Here is a 22,055-nt window from a genome sequence, read left to right on the forward strand (position 1 = left end):
TTTGACCTGAAGCATTAACTGTTTTTCAAGATGCTGTCTGACATGCTAAGTGTTTCTACGAATTTCTGCTTTTATTGTTAAGAAATGACTGATTTCATAGCCTATTTTTTTTTTAAATCTACAAATTATACAGCAATATTTATACTTCCTATGAAAAGCAATGAGACACTCTATTTGAGGGAGGACTGTTGCTGGGAACATTTAAAGAATTCCCTTGTGCAATCTCTTCCTTTCATCTAAGAGACGCTTAGATGAATCTGCAACTGCAACAGGACAGTAAACCCTTAAACCATCAGTATAGGTAAAGTGTTCAAATCTCTGAATCCCACAACATTCCAGCTGAGAAATGAGGCAGCAGACACTGATTTGGGTGCTTTTCATGATTACATCGTTGACAGAATAGCAGTGGTTCTCAACCTTTTTCTTTCCACTCACATCCCACTTTAGGTAATCTCTATGCCATTGGTGCTCTGTGATTAGTAAGGGATTGCTTAAAGTGGGATGTGAGTGCTCTAGACCCAATTGTGACTGAAATATTTTGCTTGAGATCATTGGTCCATTTCCTTTGGAGTTCTGAAACCGTGCACATAACGAGTCAATTAGGGACGATTAAAACAGTGGTTTTCAAATTTTTTTCTTTCCACCTTAAGCAATCCCTTACTAATCGCAGAGCACCAATGGCATAGGGATTACATGAAGTGGTTTGTGAGTGGAAAGAAAAAAGGTTGAGAATCACTGGAATAGAGTTTAAGTCCTGAATGTGATACTGGGCTAAGCCATGCAGGCAGTTTTTGTCAGAGACATCAGGGTTTCTTGTGCGAGTGGTGAGAGATTTCTAATGCAAGGAGAATGTGCAGGGCAAGAAACCAAAAATGTAACAAGATAGCGTGAGTCAATGACCTTTGGGCCCGTAATAATTCCACCAGAGCATTTTGCTTCAGTATAACTAAATAACATGATCAAAATTATTAGACAAATTAACCAAAAGCAAATCTTTCAGTAAAATAATGTACGTCAATAATGAAACAGGTTTTTTGGTTAGCAACTGTAACAATAAACAGTCATTTTCCATCAATTCAGCATTTAAAGCTTCATCAGTTGACGCTGCAGAACATTTGTTGCTCCAAAAGACCAGTGAGATGTAACACTATAATCTCTATGAATTTACTGTTACATCATAGCCAAATAGATTTCATTTCCTTCTTAGAACAAATAGAACCATGGAACAATACAGTACAGAAAACCGGCCATTTGGTCCTTCTAGTCTGCCTTGACCCACTGACCTGCACCCAGTCCACAGCCCTCCATACCTCTCCCATCCATGACCCTGTCCAAATTTTTCTTTAACTGCTAAAATTGAGCCCACATTCACCACTTTCATTACCCTCTGTGTGAAGAAGTTCTCCCTAATGTTCCCACTAAACCGCTCCCCTTTCATCTTAACCCATGCCCTCTGGTTTATCTCCACCAAACCTAATCTAACGCAATAGCAATCTGCAACTATTGAAATGCTGAAGTTCCTCTAACCTTGATGGTAGCTGTTTAAAGAACTTGTATTTGTCACAGAATATTGAGGTTGTCTTTGATCTCATTATATCAGAGGGAAAAACACGTAGAAGAATACGAAAGGAGCTACTGCATGGTGAGCTGGCTGAGGGCAAACGCCCAGGAGTTGGACAAAAATTATTCAAAGACTCTGTGGGAACATCACTGAAGAGTTTCATCAATGACACACTCCATTGGAAACAAGCATTGGATTGTCCTGTTTGATGTGCCCCCATAAAAAAAAACCAGAGCAGAAAAGGCAATCTCGAACATTGAGAATCACTGTTATGCGGCATCCCATCACCTCTGTCGGCTGCATAAAAGGACATTTTTGAGCCTAGGTTAGTTAAATCAGCCACTTTCATACGCATTGCAGCACTGAGGATGTCATGTTCTTACTTGAGAACTAGGTTGACATCAAATGCCTGCTCAATTGATTTGGCGTCAAGTTCTAATTCCACCACTTCAGCCAGGGTATTTAAATTCATGCAATTAAAGAAATTAATACAGAATATGCATAGGTCTTAACAGCCATGAAACTAGATTGCTGTTAAACCTTCATCGGATTGACTAACGCCTCACAGGACTGAAAATCGGCTGCCCTTAGCAATCCAACCATCAGTGTTGCTTTATACCAGATGAAGGGGAGGACACATACAAAACAGAGAGAAAAAAAACGAGGATGGGATAGTAGGAAGATCAAGACATCGATTGGACTGAATAGCAGAGACAACACTCATGGTACGTTAATCATAGACTATCCCAACAACACAAAACAACTGTCTGGATAATTTTAAGTTATTTTGTTTGCACCAGGATTACTGTGAATATTTATTATCTATTATGTATTTATGGTCTCTTTTCAATTTAATTCTATTAGTTTTTCTTTACAAGTACTTGTTCTGCTGCAGCAAGAAGTTCTATGCATCTGAACATTGCACAATGAATAAGACAATAAACTCATTATCATCTTGAAAGGACTTCAAAAAAAAATTCAGACATATGAGCACGGTAACAGGCCTTTCTGGCCAACGAGCCCGTTCCGCCCAATTGAACCACAACCCCTGTACATTTTGAAGGGTGGGAGGAAAAGGGAGCACCCGAAGGAAATCTACGCAGAAATGTGGAGAATGTTTAAACTCCTTAGACAGTGCCAGACTTGAATCCAGGTCACTTGCGCTGTAACAGCATTGCGCTAACCGCTAAGCTAACCGTGCCATCCCTGTGTAGAAAGATTTGCTACAAACAGTAAATCTTGATGCAGATTTATGCCTATCTCATATTAGCCAGCAAACACCTTGGTCTCAACACCAATGAGAAGAGAGATAGGTGTCTGTAGTGGCAGATGGCAATAGCTTGTTAAAAAATAAATGTTGATATTTGAAGAAGAAAATTATTACATTGCTCTCAGGAAAGATTGGGAACAAGTGGTTAATTGCACATTGACAGAAAAACCAGCACAGTACATGAGAAGGAATGGCAGGAAAAGTAAAACAAACTGCAGGAGAACTCAGCAGGGTCAAGCAGCATATGTGGAGGCAGAGGGATGGTCGATGTTTCTTTCATCGGGACTGAGAGTGGACACAACCAGCATGAAGAGGTGAGAGAGGAGGGGACAAACTAGAGAGAGGGGGCAGAGAGAGAGGGCCTTACAGACCTCTTGAACAGGGGAGAAGGCAAACCTTGAAGAGATTTCGAAGTGGTGAACTGGATTCAAAAATGGCTGGATAGGAGAAGCCAGAGAGTAGCAGTGGATGATTGTTTCTCAGTCTGGAGGCCTGTGATGAGTGGTGTGCCTCAGGGATCAGTTCTCAGACCATTGTTGTTTGTCATCTATATTAAAGATCTGGATGATAATGTGGTAAATTGGATCAGCAAGTTTGCAGATGACACTAAGATCAGAAGCATTGTGGATAGCAAGGAAGGTTTTCAAAGCATGCAGAGGGATCTAGACCAGCAAAAATGGGCTGATAAATGGCAGATGGAATTTAATGCAGTCAAGTGTGAGGAGTTGCATTTTGGAAGGACAAACCAAGAAAGGAGATACATGGTGAATGGTAGTGCACTGAGGAGTGTGGTAGAATAGAGGGATCTGGAAATACAGATACCTAATTCCCTGAAATTGGTGTCACAGGTGAATAGGGCTGTAAAGAAAGTTTTTGGCTTATTTGCCTTAAGTACTGGAAATAATAATTGGGATGTTATAAGACTTTGGTGAGGCCAAATTTGGAGTATTGTGTGCAGTTTTGGTCACCTAACTACAGGAAATATATTAATAAGATAGAAAGAGTGCAGAGAAGATTTACTAGAATGTTGCCAGGACTTCAGGAACTGAATTACAGGGAAAGGTTAAACAGGTTAGGACTTTATTCCCTGGAGCATAGAAGAATGCGGGGAGATTTGATAGAGGTATTTAAAATTATGAGGGGAATAGACAGAGTAAATGTAGATAGGCTTTTTCCACTGAGGGTAGGTGAGAAACAAACCAGAGGACATGGGTTAAGGGTGAAAGGGGAAATGTTCAGGAGGAACATAAAGGGAAACCACACAGAGAGTGGTGGTAGAGTGGAACGAGCAGTCAGCTGAGGTGGTGAATGGGTGCTCAATTTTAAGATTTAAGAAGAATTTGGACAGGTACATGGATGGGAGAAAAATGGAGAGCGATGGACTGGGTACAGGTCAGTGGGACTAGGCAAAAAAAATGGTTCTGCACCGACTGGAAGAATCACAGGGCCCTATTTCTGTGGTTTAAGATATGAGCAGTTCCCACTTAACTGGAAATGTATAACAAACATCTTCAAAATCACAATAGATCAGAAATTGTATTCATTCACAATATATTCCCTGGCCTAATTATTCCATGTAAACAATGAGCTACAAAATGTGCTGACCTCCACAACTCAAGAGTGCAGAGATTTACTAGGATGTTGCCGGGTCTTCAGGAGTTGAATTACAGGGAAAGATAAACAGGTTAGGATTTTATTCTTTGGACCATAGAAGAATGAGGGGAGATTCGATAGAGGTATTTAAAATTTTGAGGGGAATAGACAGAGCAAATGTAGATAGGTTTTTTCCACTGAGGGTAGGTGAGAAACAAACCAGAGGACATGGGTTAAGGGTGAAAGGGGAAATGTTCAGGGGGAACATAAAGGGGAACCACACAGAGAGTGGTGGTAGTGTGGAACGAGCTTCCATCTGATATCATAAATGCGGGCTCACTCTTAAGAATAAATTGGATAGATACATAGATGGAAGGTTATGGACTGGTTGCAAGTACTTGGGACGAGCAGAATAATATTTCAGCACAGACTAGAAGAGCCAAATGGCCTATTTTCTGTGCTGTAGTGTTCTATGGTTCATTCTAAAATACCTCACTGGGGCAATGAACTGCAAAAAAGCCACTGTTTTAAGGAAGTAAACAGGAGAAACTGCAAATGGCGGATAACTGGTGGAAGCCTTCTGATGGAAGTTTTGACCAGATGTGTTGACCTTCCATAGATGCTGAGCATCCCACTGAGTTCCTCCAGCATTTTGTGTGTTGCTCCAGTGTTTTAAAACTGAGGACAGAAAGGAGGAAAAATCATCATTATAAATAAACTAGCTAGGCAAGGGCATGGGAACCAGTGGTGGGCCAGATAATGGAGCAGTTGGTAAAGAGTAGCTGCTCTGTGTAGTGAGACTGTGAGGAAGGACAGTCAGTAGACAGAACATCGATGCAGTAAATTGGATGGGTTGAAATGTTTGTACTTAATGCAAGGAGTATTATGAATAGAGCAACTAAACTTAGAGCATGGGTCAAAACATGGAATTAAGACTGTGGCAATTACAGAGCTGTCTCAGGGCAGGAATAGCGCTGAACGTGCTGCGCTTTAGATGTTTCAAAAAGGACAGGGAGGGGATAAAAGACGTGAGGGGGCGGCATTGCTGATTAGGGATACTATCACAGCTGCAGAAAAAGGGAGAAGTAGTGGAGGGATGGTCTAATGAGACAGTGTGGGTGGAAGTCTGGAACAGGAAGGGGACAATAACACTACTGGGTGTATTTGATACCCCCCTCCACCTCCCAATAGTAATAGAGAAATCAAGGAGCAAATAGTGAGGCAAATTCTTGAAATGTGCAAAAATAATAAGGTTGTAAGAATGGGTGATTTTAACTTTCCTACTATTGATTAGCATCGTCTGGGAGTGAAGGGTTTGGATGGAGAAGAATTTGTCAGTGTTTTCAGGATTGTTTCCTAATACAATAGATATAGATAGGCCATTAGAGGAGAGGGTATACTTCGCCTGGTATTGGGAAATGAACCAGGTCAGGTGTCAGATCTCTTAGTGGATAAACATTTCTGAGAGAGTGATCACAACTCTCTCTCCCTTACCGTAGTGCTGGAGAAGAACAGGAACAGACAATTTGGGAATACATTTAATTGGGTTAGGAGAAAATATGATGACATTAGGCAGGAGCATGGAGCTCTGCATAAGTATATTTCACTGAGGTAGGGAAAGGACCAATGGTGTAGAAAGGATGAAGAAAATCTAGCTAAGAAAAAAAGCCTATAAATGGTTTGGAAAGATAGAAACCAGAAGAGCTCCAGATAATTATACACTTGCCAGGATATAACTTAAGAAAGGACAGGAAAGCCAGAAGGGGACATAAGAAGACTTCGGTGAGCAGTATTAAGGGAAACCCACAGGCATTCTACAAGTATGTGAAGAACAAAAGAGGATGAGTTGTGTGAGGATAGGTCCCATCAAGGGTGATAGTGGAAACGTGTACATGGAGTCGGAGGAGGTAGTAGCAGGCCTTAACGAATACTTTTTTTCATTATTCATCAGAGAAAATAAATTTGACAATTGTGAGGAGGACTTGGGGTAGACTGAGTGTTAGAATATGTTGATATTAAGAAAGAAGATGTATTAAAGCTTTTGAAAAGCATGAACTTAGATAAGTAGTCAGGATCAGATGAGATTTACCAAAGCTACTGTGGGAGGCAAGGGAGGAGATGACTGGGTGACCGGGAATGATCGCATTATCACTGGGGACAGGTGAAGTACCAGAAGTTTGAAATGTTCCCTTGTTCAAGAAATAGTGTTTCAAGAAAAATTTTTGAACTATGCATGAGATGTCTACTGGTCTGCTCACAAAATAATCAATCATTGTGTTCCAGTATACCCACTTTACAAAACTATGAAACTTTTCATAAGCCGAAATGGCGTAAAGTGAAGACCCATTCACTACCATTGAAGGTTATGTTTGTAAGAGTGAAAACCCATTCAAATCCTTTTGTAAAAGCGAACACAGGTTTCTTTGTAAAAGCGAATTTTCGTAAAACAGGGTAAAATTGTATTAGTAGAGGTGACAATTAACTTAAACTTGATTTGACTTTCAGCTCCATGAGCTTGCTCTGTTGTACATTCGCTCATGGCTGATCTGACTAATCTTAACAGCACATTCCTGTTTCTTTACAATTTTCTTCTCACCTCAATACTTAATTTTTTAAAATTATACAACTCTGCCTTACAAATAAGCAAAGACTCTGTTTCCAAAGACTTAGAATTGTCTCAGAGCAAAAATAATCTTGGTGAGTGAGTGGCCTCTAATTTTTAAAGAGTGCCCTCTGGTTCCTTGAAGAGGAAACATCCTCTCACAGCAGAACTGTTCAGGAACTTGAGTGCTTCAGTCAAAACCCTCTCTCATTTTTCTAAACTGTGCAACCTTTTGTCATTCTTGACAGTAAGTCAGTGTTGGAAGCAGGGCCCCAGTGTTTTAAAAGGAGTGTGGGAATTTGGGGCCCCAAGGCATCAAAATAGGCTTGGATATCAGGGCCCTAGTGTCAAAGGCAGCGCTGCAAGTGAGTGAGATTTTGAAATGATTTCCAAATAATAGGGTAGATCAGAGTTTTCTGCACTTCAAATATGACCTCTCCAATGCACGATATAACTGAAACCTAACCTCCCTACAATTGTATTCAATTCCCTTGCCATACACAATAACACTCTTTGCTTTTCTAATTACAGGTACTACCTACACTTGCATACCACTTCCTGTGAGTCTTTTATTGAGTAAAGTTTATTCTGACCCCTCTGTATCCTGCCACACTGAAACAGGAATGTGCTGTTGAGATTACAGTCAGATCAGCCATGAGTGAATGTACAACAGAGCAGAATAAACCATTTTGATTTTTTTTTTCATTTTCTTGCTAATTGGAGAATTTTTCATTTTTCCCTCATTATGCACCATTTGCCAGTTCTTTCCCATCACCTCATGGATCATCATCCTTATTTCCTCTTCACAACTTACCTTCCTATCTCCCTATCACTGAGTCACCAGAGCATTTTGTAACCACACTGCCACAGCCTTGATCCAAGTCATTGAAAATATCGAAGCCCCAGCGCTGATCTCTGTGACAAATCTCTCTTAAATCTTACCAACCACGCACACCAACATGTTGCCTCCAACATCTTGAGCTTGTACCTCTAATATAGCATCTTATCAAATTCCAGCAATCAATCCAATATAGCAGATCATCTAGTCCAGGGGTGTCAAAATCAAATTCACGGAGGGCCAAAATTAAAAACTTGGACTAAGTCGAGGGCCAAACTAAATATTTATTGAAAATTTTCAACAAGATCTGCATGTTTTCTCTTCTTTCAACATATGTAATGTTAAATTTTTTCTTATTAAAATAAATGTTTAATAATAGTTTTGGATAAACTCTTTCCAGAAGCATTAACAAATGAGAAATAAAATATTCGGTAAATAATATTTCTCTATAGAGGATTTGTCAAATGTTGCTCGTGTGCTGTCGAATAGTAAAATCTGAGGGCTATTGAGAATGTGGAAGAATAACATGATTCCTGAAACAATCAAATGGGTGACTGATTGTGGGCATGAACTCTAGCAGGGTTATTTGCCATGCCCTTTTTCCATTGGTACAGATATCCTTTGATTTACACACTTTTCAAGTTTTATGCCTAATGAGCTTGTATCCAGGTGCAGGACCATTTTTAACCAGGAATATATTTATCACTGTGACATGAAACTATTGGAAGATTGTTTTATCCTGAGAATAAAGTTCATAATACTTACTCAGGCCTGTGTGCGGGAGGGCGGGGTTTGCGGGCGATCGGGTTGGACAACGACAGTGCGGGGGCATCGGCTCTCGCTGCAGGGCGCCATCTCGGCAGATCAGCGGCCCCGTCACTGTGAGTCGCGGGTGAGTCTGCGGCAGGGAGGGGGAGTGGGTAACGGTCCTGGCGAGGTCAGGCCCCCCCTGTTTCTGCCGGACCCCCCCTTGACCTGCTGAGTTTCTCCCGGACCCCCCTTGACCTGCTGAGTTTCTGCCGGACCCCCCTTGACCTGCTGAGTTTCTCCCGGACCCCCCTTGACCTGCTGAGTTTCTCCCAGATCCCCCTTTGACCTGCTGAGTTTCTCCCGGACCCCCCTTGACCTGCTGAGTTTCTGCCGGACCCCCCTTGACCTGCTGAGTTTCTCCCGGACCCCCCTTGACCTGCTGAGTTTCTCCCGGACCCCCTCCCCTTGACCTTCTGAGTTTCTCCCGGACCCCTCCCCTTGACCTTCTGATTTTCTCCCGGACCCCTCCCCCTTGACCTGCTGAGTTTCTCTCGGACCCCCCTTTGACCTGCTGAGTTTCTCCCGGATCCCCCTTTGACCTGCTGAGTTTCTCCCGGATCCCCCTTTGACCTGCTGAGTTTCTCCCGGACCCCCCTTGACCTGCTGAGTTTCTCCCGGACCTCCCTTGACCTGCTGAGTTTCTCCCGGACCCCCCTTGACCTGCTGAGTTTCTCCCGGACCCCCCTTGACCTGCTAAGTTTCTCCCGGACTCCCTTTTCTTTCCGTGCCGGTGTCCCAGGACCTTTCCAGGGCAGTCTCCGTGCTCAGGGCCGCGCTGGGATCCCGGTCAGCGGTGGAGGAGCAGGTGAGCGCGGCTAATCCCGATCCAGCCCACGCCACTCCTGAGATTGGCGGGGGGTTCCACCTTACCTGCCCGACCAGCCTCGCTCTCCACCTGTACTCCGGACACCCGCCGCTAGTCCGGTGGGAAGGCGCAGGGCGGCCGGCGCCCCCATCGCCCGGTGGGGAGCCCCGATCTTCCCTCCGGCGTCCCGACTCCATCTGCAGCTCCAAGAAACGCTGTGCCACTGGGGTTCCGGGGGCTGGGAAGCGGCCTTGGCTTCCCCTGACACCGGCCAGGCCGCGTTGCGGTGGGGGGGTGGGCGGGGGGACACGACAGCGTGTTTATAAAACCACCCACCACTACTTTTCAAGGACTAGGATTTTTCTCTCTCTCTCTCACCCTGGGACACAGCGGTTACTGTGCATGCGCTATACTGGCGCGGCGGCCAGCGGGCCACCTCTAATACATTTTTGATATGATCTTGCAGGCCAAATATAATTATATCATGGGCCAAATTTGGCCCGCGGGCCAGAGTTTGACATGTGTGCTCTAATCCCTGTTCTCCCACAGCACATGTTAGAAATGCTAATAAATTCTTCCCTTTTGCCAAACCACATCGACTTTTCCTGGTTTTCATGTTTTTTTTCCTAAATGCTCAGATATAAATAACATCCTTAATCATTTTCACAAGGATAATTCCAGGAATGAAAGGGTTATCATATGAGGAACATTTGACAGCTCTTAACCCATACTCGTTTGAATTTAGGAGAATGAGGGGGATCTCAGAAACATTTTGAATATTGAAAGGTTGGACAGAATAGATGTAGAAAGTTTGTTTCCCGTGGTGGGAGAGCCTGGGACAAGAAGACACAGTTTCAGTTTTGAAGGACGTCTGCTTAGAACAGAAAAATTTCTTCACCCAGAGGGGTGGTGAATCTGTGCAATTTGTGGCCACAGGAGGTTGTGGAGGCCATCAATGGGTGTATTTAAGGCCACAAGCAATAGATTCTTGATTAGCCAGGGCACCAAAGGTTACGGGGAGAAGGTCGTGCAGTGGGATTGATGGGAAAATGAAGCAGCTTATGACTATAATTAAAGAGAGACTCGATGGGCTGAATAGCCCATTTCTGTTCCTATGTCTTATAATAACTTCTACCAGATAGGATTGAAACTTGCGGACTTACTATCTCCCATTTTTGAATAATTATTTTTAAAAAACATTTTGACATACAACACGGTTAACAGGCACTTCTGACCCACGAGCCCATGCCACCCAATTACACCAATTAACCTATAAACCCTGGGCCTTGGGTATAGGCTGAAATAGCTACATAAGTAATTTTTCCAAATCCAGGGAATTTTTGGAAATTAAGATCAATGCAGCAACCTGGCCACTCATACTCTTAGGTCACTTCTGTTAGGAGTCTGCGGATTGAACAATGTACTCCTTTGAATTTCCCTGTTTAATACGTCTGAGCAAATCTCTTGTACAACCACACATCTGAACTGCAAACTTCATGAGAGAAAAAGCAGCACTCCTTTATTTTTGCAGACAGACTACAGATCCGAAGTTTCCTGGTTCTACTATTTTGAATCTGGCTGTTAGATGTTCCACTGGGATCTTGAAGCAAGGCCATAAAGGTCAAATTGACAACTGAATAGATGCTCTTGTCATCAGCAAAAATATACCACAAGGCAGAAGAATGTTCATGACTTGTTCCCTACTCTTTTCTGTTACGAGAACGGGTCCCAGAAGGTTCCCTTGCAAGCAATAAGGTTGCATAACACACAGCTGCCTTGGTAGATTTATGTCCCATGTTTTTGAGCTATAAGGTATGGTTTGATAATCTGCGATTATTTGCAGTTGATGACCCTTCACTTCAAGAAGATCAAGTTCAGGTTTAGCGTCATCTGTACTGAGGTGCACTGAGAAAGTTCATTTAGCAAACAACCCAAATGGTCAATCTGTACAAGGTACAGCAGTTAAAAACAGCACAGAGTGAACAATTACCAGTTAAAACAGAGCTAAGACAATATTATTTTATGGGAGGACTGCAGATGCTGAAATCTGCAGCAAAACAATCTGCTGGAGGGACTCAGTGTATCCAAGCAGCATAAGTAGGAGAAAAATAAAACCTGTCAACGTTTCAGGACAGTACCCGTCAAGAGTGAGAGTGCAGAGGGAAGTACTTGGTATCAAGAGGGCAAGGTGGAAGGGGTTGGACAGGGAGCCAGTAGGGGATTGGAGAGCCAGGGAGGAGTGAAGGATGACTGACAGAAGCCAGTTATTTTCAGGTTCCAAACCTAGGGACAGAGAAGCAAGAGAAAGATGAAGGAAGATGAGTCACACAGGGAGGGAGGGGAAGGGTTGATAGGTGGAGACAAAGGGCAGCACGGTTAGCGTAGCGGTTAGCACAACGCCAACAATCGAGACTGGGGTTCGAATACCATGCTGTCTGTAAGGAGTTTGTAGGCTCTCTCCGCATCTGAGTGGGTTTCCTCCAGGGGCCCCGGTTTCATCTCACCATTCGAAACATAACGGGGCTGTGGGTTAATTGAGTGTAACTTGGCAGCAGAGGATCGTGGGCCAAAATGGCCTGTTACTGTGCTGTATGTCTAAATTTAAAATGATTGGAACAATATCGTAGCCAGATCAGAGCTCTAGTCTACATTGATTGTTGGGAGCTGGGAGTTTTACAAACCACAGGGCTGTCTTGTGAGTGAAAGGCAAGATCAGCAAGAAAGGCCCTGTGTTTCCCTGCAGAGAGTGGAGAAACACACAAGCCTCCTGCATCTCAAGTCATCATTCTTGAAATAAAACAGTTCAGTGGATGCTCCTGGTCACGGAGTTCACAGGTTTCACAGATGAGTTTGTGCAGCCCCCCCCAAGACTGAAGTTCTAACAACACTCAACTACTTCTTTCACTCTTGAAGTACTCCCCAACTTTGCAGATATAAAATTGAGGCTTGGGTGCAAGTTAAATAATATTTGATTGATCACTCATGCTATTTTTGTCTATGAAGGATATTTTCTTTTTCCCCATGAACAAACATTTGGCTAACTGACAGCTACCTGGATCAGGATGCCCTGCTTCAGAAGGCGTTTCTTCAGAACTGGTTTAGTCAAGTGCAACATTCATCTGTTGCATGGATCTGCAACATTTTCCATCTGCTTCCATTCCCATTTGACTCGCGTGTTACCAGGTTCAAGTATTAACAATCTAGGCAGCTGCTCAACATCTTTATGACCTGATGCAATCTCCTGTAGTGGTCAAACTGAACAATAGTCCCCGATCGTCTATCAGCAAAGTGTGTGGTTTTTCCCTCCAGGTGTTTCACTAACTGTTTTGAGATTAATGTGCTTTTTCAGGCAATAGCCTCAGATTTATTACTCATGGCCTGCTTTCCTTTGATCCTTCTTCAAAAATGTATGTTCCACTGATATCAATCCTACTTCAACCATCCATCCAAATAGGAGGGAGGTGTGGAGTATTATACAGGAGAAGGCCGGACAGTGGGGTTGAGTGGGAAATTTCATCAGCCCATGATTAAATGGCAGGGCAGACTCGATGGGGTGAAGAGCCTATTTCTGCTCCTCAGCCTTGTGGATGCTGGACCTGGTGACAGCAGGGAATAGAACCTAACCCCCTTCTGAATCTGTAGAGCTCTTTTTATAAGGAACCAAAAAGAAATTGCCCTATTTATTAACCCAATCATTCAACAAATCCAAATGTTGTCAGTAGTCGATGCCATCTTATCAACAAAATCCATTCAAAAAAAGCTGCTTAGAAGAAAGTGTTTTGTCCCAGTAACTCATCCCTCGCAACTGTTTTTGAACGAGTCCCTCAAAAATTCTACTTCCCTGTGTGATTGACTTGGACACAACAAAGACCAGCAATGTCTTGGTAACAAAATTTTAACCAGTGCTGAATTCCTGCCACCGCTTCTTCTATCACCATCTCTGGAATCACCTCTCCCCTAAAACATATTTGAGGTACAATTGCTGTATTTCACCCGATTCTGGTCTCACATTCATCCCCAAATGTAATGCTCCATTGGTAACCACATCCCATGCTCCGAGATTGCCTTCTTATACATCTCCATTTCTCTTTCCTCCTTTAAAAAATAATTTGGTACCCATCTGTTTGAAACCATTCATTGTCTTAACGATGCTTTTACTGTTCAGAATCAGGATTTATTGTCATGAACAAGTCACGAAATGTGATGTTTTGTGGCAGCGTCATAGTCCAAACATACATAACCTCCTTATGACATTAACATCTCATTCCCTTGCCAACATGTCTGTCCATGGTCCCATGTACTGCCAGACTGAGACCACCCATAAATTGGAGAAACAACACCTCATCGTCTGACTGGGCACCCCCCCAACAGGATGGCATTAATATCGTCTTTTCTGGCTTTCATTAAAACCACCCCCCCCCTTCCCCCATCGTCTCTCCATTCCCTGTCTCCTTTTGCACAGACATGATAAATTCTACCTTGTTGTCCCTTATCACATCCAATTAACACCTTTTGTTCCTCCCCCATTGTTTGAATTCTGAATCTTTCTGCTTCCTGCCTTTTCTGATTTTTCCTTGAAGAAGGGCTCAGGCCTGAAACTCCAGCAATATACCGTTTGTCTCCTATAGATACTGAAAAGACCAGCTGAGTTCCTCCAGGATTTTGGTGTGTTTACTACAATCACAGCACCTGAAGCCTATCATGTACCTGTACCTGTATCCTGTATCCTGTACCTGTCCCTGTTACCAAAGGACAGGTACAGGACTGGTTGTCCACCAGCATTTGAATGCTGCATTTTAAAAGTGCTCCACTAAATAAGCAGAAAGGACACTAGTTCATTGTTGCTTTGCTTCACATGTCTCCTCTCCAATAGCATTATTAAAACCTGATTTTTAAGTGGCTGAATGCAATGGGCATCACTGGTGCTGCAGCCAACAGCAAACAATGCAGTTAGTCATACAACCCATCTGATTATAAAGGACAATAAAAAATCTTTTATCTATCTGCAACTCTGAAAGATTCTCTCAAGACTCTCAGGATTTCAGCTTCCTTTGAACATTAACATTTTTCCATCTCTCACTTTGTGACCTCATCTCACTTTATCTACCGTGTTCTCACCAATTCACCTCGAATGTCCATGTCCCTTTAATGATCCTCACGTCCTCCTCCCTATTCACAGTCCCGCCTACTTTCCACCGTCAGCAAACCTTTGATCCACTGAAGTGAATGTCAACATAGATTGGTGAAGACCTAGCTCCAAGTGCAGATCCCTGCAGTGCCCCATCATTCAGTCTGCTAATCTGTTGATTTCCACGAACCAATTCCTAATCTATATCAGTACATTGTGTCTGATTCCATGTGTTCTATCATTAAGTCTCTGCCTCCCACTCTCCTTGATCATTCCTTCAGTTCTTGTTGGACTCTGGCTTTAACTTACTCTTAATTTAGTCTATGTGTAGTCTGAGTCCAGCGCGTTCTTTGAATGAAGTGATAGGAGAAGGTATTTGGTTCAACAGTCAATTTATTACACAGCACAAGAATAAAACTTAACAGAGCTCTGGGTCAGTCTGTTAGTTCATAGGTCACCTGCCAGTGAGCTACTCCCCGAGACTGACCCCTATTGTCCAGTTGGCACAGTTTATATAGGTCAATCTTATCACACAGAACAAAAGTTGTTTTCCCTGCTAGATCTTTTTGCATAAGGGTTATCACAAGTCATCTCCAGTTTTGCAGATTTCTGGGGTGTAGCATTCCCATGTTAATCCTCCAGGCCAGACTATCCTGTTGTTTAGATCTGAAATTAATTCATCCCCAGATATTTCTAATCACCATTCGGTCCCTGTCTGGCCAATTTCTGCTGTTCTCTTTAACACCTCCTCGTGCCTTAATCTTCCTCCTAGACTGGTTTTCCATTCCCTTTGATTCTTGCGGGCCATTCTTTGTTCTGATCTGGCCTGTGTCTCCTGTGCTACTTCCCACCTCCTTCAGTTGAGCATTCCTCCTAAATCGTTTTATGCATATCCTCTCCCTGTACCTTGGGAGCAGCCAATTTTGTTCAGCCAACTTTGCTCCATGCTGTGACAGCCACTTAGCCACATTCCTCTTTCCCTGACTCATGCAGTACAAATAAACTTATTGATTAATCATTTATTTCATACTGTTTTAACCCCTAGATTCCAAAATTCTTCATTCTCATTCGACCCTTGATTTGTCTGCATTTCTGGCAGGTTTCTGTTTTTCATGAAATCGGACACAAAGTATTTGTTCAATTTCTCTTCAACAAGATAGTCTGTAGACGCAGGGGTTCAGTGCAATACACAAACGTGCTGGAAAAACTCAGCAGGCCACGCAGCATCAAGTAAAGGGCAACCAATGTTGTGGGTCTAGGCCGAAGGGCCCAGGCTGAATATTTTGATTATCCTTTACATCTGATGGATGCTGCGAGACCTGCTGAGTTTTTCCAGCACATTTGAATACACTATTATGTGCAATTTGTCTGTCATTTTCTTGTTCTATATTATAAAGATTGTGAAGTTGCCTTGATGGCGGCTTTTTCTTTTTGAAGACCTGGACAAGCTCTAATGGTCCAGCTCCAAGTTTCTCACTAGTTGACTCTCGTGTTGTATTTTCCCTTCAAGTTCTTGGTAACCCTTTGACGATTTCTGAAAATTGTTCCCCATCCTTGGATCTTCTGCTACTCTGTCAACCTTTTGCATATCTTCCTTTGATAGAATTCTTTCTTTACTTGCTCCTGTCAACCATGGTCAGACCATTTTCTCTATTGAGTTGTTGTGCCATAAGGGATTTTTATTTGCAAATTGTTTCTTTTTTTTTAAACCACATTGTCTCCATTTTTAAAATTGCCTCCATAGCTTTTAATATAGTTTCTCAATCAACCACTTTGAAACTCCTCTCATATCTTCATGGTTTTCTTTGTTCATCTTTCAATTCGTTTGTTTTGACAATGATTTCTAATTTGGCCGCAGTTTTATGCTCCTTTGTTAAAATTATTCAGCAAATCAAGTTTTAAGTGCAAACAAAATCTGGGTAAACTGTTACCCTGAAACCATACAACTTTGCTCCCATATCTAGTGCATATTGTGTTACTCAATTTTCCAGGTTAGATGCGGTGGATCGGGAAGCAACATTAAAAGATAGGGCAGTGGAGCTGAAAAATAGCAGATGGAATTTAATGCAGACAAGTGTGAGGTGCTGCATTTTGGAAGGATAAACCAGGATAGGACAAACATGGTGAATAGTAGGGCACCGAGGAGTGCGGTAGAATAGTGGGATCTGGGAATGCAGATACACAATTCTCTGAAACTGGCGTTACAGGTAGATAGGGTTGTTAAGAGAGCTTTTGGCACATGGGCCTTCATAAATCAAAGTATTGAGTATAGGAGTTGGGATGTTATGGCAAAGATGTAAAAGACATGGGTGAGGCCAAATTTGGAGTAAAGTGTGCTGTTTTGGTCACCCAACTATAGGAAAGCAATCAATAAGATTAAGAGTGCGGAAACTATTAACTACAATGCTGCCAGGACTTCAGGAATTGACTTACAGGGAAAGGTTAAACAGGATAGGGCTATTCTCTGAAGTGTAGAAAAATGAGAGGAAATTTGATAGAGGTATACATAATTTTGAGGGGCATAGACAGAGTAAATGCAAGTAGGCTTTGTCCGCTGAGGTTATCTGAGATACAAATCAGTGAGCTTCCAGCTAAAGTGGTGAATGAATGCAGATACATGGATGGGAGGGAGGCCTATGAACTGGGTGCAGGTCAGTGGGACTAGGCAGAATAATAGCTGGGCAAAGACTAGAAGGGTCTGTTATCTGAGTTGTAATGTTCTACTGTTTTATGGATAGAAATAATGGGTTCACTAGCACTCTGTTGTCACACCGAGGTCCCGGGAGGCATCCCTCCACCAACCATATTCCCTGCCCCCAACCCCTTGGGCTCCATTTGCCTTTTTTTTATATAAACTTGTTTGCTTACACCCATCACCCACTTGCCTCAGTCTCCCAATTCCACCCCATCCCCCAACTTCATCTGCCCATCATCCTTCACCCCTCCTTGATCCACCTATCACCTACTGGCCTGTCTCTCCCATCCCCCTCTATGCTTTATACTGGCTACCTTTCCATTCCACTGTCGGTCCCGATGCAGGCTATTGAAAATTCCTTTCCTCTTATGCTGCTCGACTACCTGAGTTCCTCCTGTAGTTTTTGTTTTTCTCTTTTTTGCTCCAGATTCCAGCATTCACAGTCTCTTGCATCATCAGGGCTTTGACTGATGCCTGGAAATTTAAATTCAACGAATGGAGTAAATAAACCAAAAAAGTGTCGGACCATCCAAAAAGAGCCATGTGTGGCACCTGGGCTTATGTTAAGTGCATTTCATATTCCAGCACACAGGCAGAATTTTCCCTTTACTACCCAAAGCCAGGCGTGGGATATACTATACCAGGAGTTAAACATGGAAGTGCAGATGCTGGGGTCGAGTGCAGGACACCAATGTGCTGGAGAAACTCAGCAAGTCATGAAGGATCCATGGGAACTGAAGGGTTATCAACATTTCGGGCCTGAGCCCTTCGTACATGCCCGACGAACGCCAGAAACTCTTTACTTCCTGTGAATAGAAACACAGAAAACCTACAGCACAATACAGGCCCTTCAGCCCACAAAGTTGTGCTGAACATGTCCCTACCTTAGAAATGACTAGGCTTACCCATAACCCTCTATTTTTCTAAGCTTCATGCACCTATCTGAAATTCTCTTTAAAGACCACCTCCACCACCGTTGCTGGCAGCCCACCCCACTATAACAAGGTTACAGGCATGCTAAAAAGAAATTATACTGTGATCGAGACAACCCTTTATAAATACAACAGCATCACCATAAATAATAGAATTATTGTTTTGTGGGACCTACATTTTCAACCCAACATCTTAACCCAATAAATTTTGTTTAAAAACAGCTAGAAAAAGTTAACACATTTATGAGTTAATTCTGTTGATAATATTATCTTAACTAAAATGTAATTAGAGATGGTGTTAAATGCAATGTTGTGTACTCTTCCATAAAATTCAATGCCAATGATAAAATTATTGATGTGTGCCTTTAGCTTTCCCATTAGGTTATTGAGTCATTAGTATCTGAAATATTTATTTGATGTCAGCTCCTATTTAAATATCATTGCCAATTTCGAGATGGAATTTCACTGTACAAGTCACAAATTTTACACACTACTTGCGTAATCATAGTCCAGGCATTAAAAGGAATGCAAACAGTTTACATGTTTTATCACCTGGCTTTATGTAAATCAAATTGATTCAATCTAGCAATCAATCGGAATACATACAAAACAGTTCCACGTCAAGCAAATTCTCTTCTTGCTAATTGGGTGGGCTGTAAATGTACTTTCTGGGCTTGTTAGTTAGCTGCACCTCAGCCAGAAACACATTACTGATGATTCATCTTCCATCCTGTCCCAGCAGTAGAGGAGGTAGACTTCACTCCTTGTTATATCAAGAAACAGCTGAGGACACTGGTTACAGAAAATCTAAGGACCTGAACAATACCCTCTGATTTCAACACGCTCTCCCGAAACAGAATATCTATCTTTTTAGATTTATTATCTTTTTTCTGTTTCATGGCATGCCGTGATAACAATGGACCACAAATTTTTTCAAAAGTTTTGCTTCCTGAAAAAACCTTGGGGATTATGATAAATAACTTCAAGTGAACACAAATTTCAGATTTGCTGTATCACGTAGGAAGTTAGAGAAACATTAAATTAACTTTTATTGAATTTAGCATGTTTAATCGCATATTGCTGTTGGCACATCGTATTAGTTCAACTGACCTAAAATGTTTTCCCGCTGATTTTTGTTTGTACTCAGCATCTGATGCCTCTCATGTCAGTGTCCAACAATAGATGGCCATCATTGATGCATTCCAGTCGCCTTGATACTGCTTTTCTATGGTTGCAATTTCATGGTGAAATTTTCACCATGTTCATCACTGACCGCACCAAGATCAGCAGGGAAGAAGTGCGAATGCAGAAAATGAATTATCAATGACATGCTGCACTTCATGGTTTTGAAGTAGACTTAAAATATGACAGGAAATCACAAAAATAGATTATATCTAAAAAAAAAGGTATGTGATTGGAAAATTTTACGGTGATTTTTGTGATCAGCAATCCAAAATCCATAAAAATCCAAAAATGTTCAGGAAGCAAAATCTTCTTTGTCCAGTATAATTTAATTCATACTGTTTTTGCTGATGTATCTTGTGTACTTGGGTGGCTGCAGTAAAAAAGAATTTGGGTGCATCTGATAATACACTTTCACACCTATAACCAAGGTTCATCACTAAGAACTTGTTCAAATATGCTCCATTCACTAATTCTACTTATTCTTTGAAGAAGGGCTCAGCCCAAAATGTCCACAATCTATCTTTATTTTTCATAGATGCTGAAAAGACCGGCTGAGCTCCTCCAGCATTTCAGTGTGTTTTTACTGCAATCTCAGCATCTGCAGACTTTCGTGTTTCACTCCATTCACTAAAATGTTGGGCAATTATCACCTGATTAATTACCATCCCATCAATCTGTCTCAAAATAATGAACAAAATGAAAGGTGTTGTCTACATACTATCAAATGGGATGGTTTGGGTGGCAATGAGGACCTTCTGGCTCTCCAATCTCCTGAAGACCTCAGTCCAAGTGGAAAAAGATAAATCCACCTTATCTACGCGAGGCACAGCCAACTTTGCCAGGCAGCAAGGGCGGCATTGGTGGGTGCACAGGTTGCAATGAAAGTAATTGTGTCATTTACCGAACAGAAGGCAAACTGCTCAGATCAAATTGATGCCATTTTCTCCCTCCCTCTCTCCATCCATAGTAAATGAAGTTTCTATTGTTTAAACTATGTTGTTTGAAGTAAGCTGATCTGACAAAACCCAATTAAACCTCATTGTGAAGCTGTATTATGTGTTTGATGAGATTCACCAATATTTATAAATCTCAGCCTTCTATAAAGTCATATTTTGATTAGTGGTCATCAGTTGATTAGCTCTGGGAGAAGCCTCAGAGTCCACGATAATGAGAACGTTTCCGTTTAGTATCAGGATTTTCTAATTACTTTTATCCTTCTGAACCAGGACTTGTGATTAACTTCCTCGCAAATGATTACAAAGCACAATGCAGTACAGTTATTTTCTATTTGTTAAAATAATTTAGACATACAGCACGGTAACAGGTCATTGGGCCCATGAGTCCACGTTGCCCAATTTACACCTAATTAACTTACATCCCTGGTATGTTTCGAACAGTGGGAGGAAACCAGAGTCCCTGGTGAAAACCCACCAGACACGGGGAGAACATACAAACTCCTTACAGACAGCATGGGATTCAAACCCCAATCCCGATTGCTGGCGTTGTAATGTTAACCAATGTTTCTATTTTAATTATCAGCTGCTTGTTTGTGAGAGAGAGGAAGGGGGGGGGGGGGGGGGTGGAAGAGAGAGAGTGAGTTAAAGAGAAAGAAAAAAAAACTTGAGAGGCTCTTCTACCAAAATAAAAACCCACCAACCATTACCTTTAAAGGAATATAAAGCAACAGTTCTGGCATGATAAAAATAATTTACTTTATATTAATACCATTAACATAACTTGATGCATTTACAAAAGGATTTTCTTTCAGGTTTGGTCTCTGAATCCACATCTCTACCCTCCCCCAGCAGTTAAGGGAAATGCTACAATCTGAGTGGGTGCACTGTACTCAGTTCCCTGCACTACAATTATTCAGCACGCTTGCATCAAATCCCCCCCACTCCCAGATGATTGGAATAAAACCTGCAGAGTGTGAAATAAGAAAGTCTGCAGCAGGTGCTGTAATGGTAGTACTGCAAATACAAAATTTTTCCAGCAAATTTGTTTATTTACAACTTGCAGGATGATTTCTTCCAGGTGGTATTTTGTAAAGTTTTTTTTAAACCCCGCTAAAGACGTGCTCAAAAAGCACACAGAAAACAATCTTGTCACCATGTTGTTTGAATATCTTACTCTTCCATTACTCCATCTGATACTGTTCAGATCATTTCTTTGCTAATAATGTTAATTCACAACCTGACCCAGATGATGTTCACTAAATTTTTTTTACTCACAGTTTACATTGCCTATCAACAATTCTATGATGCAGTTAGTGCAGTGTAAAAGCCCAGAGCACTTCTCAGAATTAATGGCATAACCTAAATTCTCCAGCATTCAATTGCCACTGTTGGAGCTCAGAACAAAAAACATATCGGTGATGCACGGATGTGAACTAGCAGGTGTTGGTCTTTTTAGTTCACAAGATCCGTAATGCCTGTAGAACCTGAAGGTGCCAAACTAAAGACACACGAGAGACTGCAGATGCAGGAATCTGAAGCCAAACACAATCTGCTGGAGGAACTCATCAGGCTGGGCAGCATGAGTGGGAGAAAAAGAACAGCTGACGTTTTAAGCCAAAACCCTTTATTTCCAATTGTCTGTGAAACATTGTAACTGTACCCTCTTTTTTTAATTAACCA

General features: G+C 42.0%; 1 protein-coding gene across 5 annotated transcripts in view; it reads right to left on the bottom strand.

Moving 5' to 3' along the window:
- Positions 1 to 22,055, bottom strand: part of LOC138760353 (probable methyltransferase TARBP1) — a 276,950-nt gene that overhangs the window by 9,218 nt on the left and 245,677 nt on the right. Inside the window, exon 30 of one of the 5 annotated variants that reach the window (XM_069930830.1) lies at positions 14,991 to 17,776. The exons of the other annotated variants lie outside the window; for them this stretch is intronic. Within the exon in view, the coding sequence (XP_069786931.1) occupies positions 17,758 to 17,776 (19 nt within the window). The 3' untranslated portion in view covers positions 14,991 to 17,757. Of the gene's footprint in view, positions 1 to 14,990; positions 17,777 to 22,055 lie in introns of those variants that run through there. 5 annotated transcript variants of the gene reach the window in all.

The sequence above is a fragment of the Narcine bancroftii genome, chromosome 4, assembly GCF_036971445.1.
Source record: "Narcine bancroftii isolate sNarBan1 chromosome 4, sNarBan1.hap1, whole genome shotgun sequence".
NCBI classification, from domain to species: Eukaryota; Metazoa; Chordata; class Chondrichthyes; order Torpediniformes; family Narcinidae; genus Narcine; species Narcine bancroftii.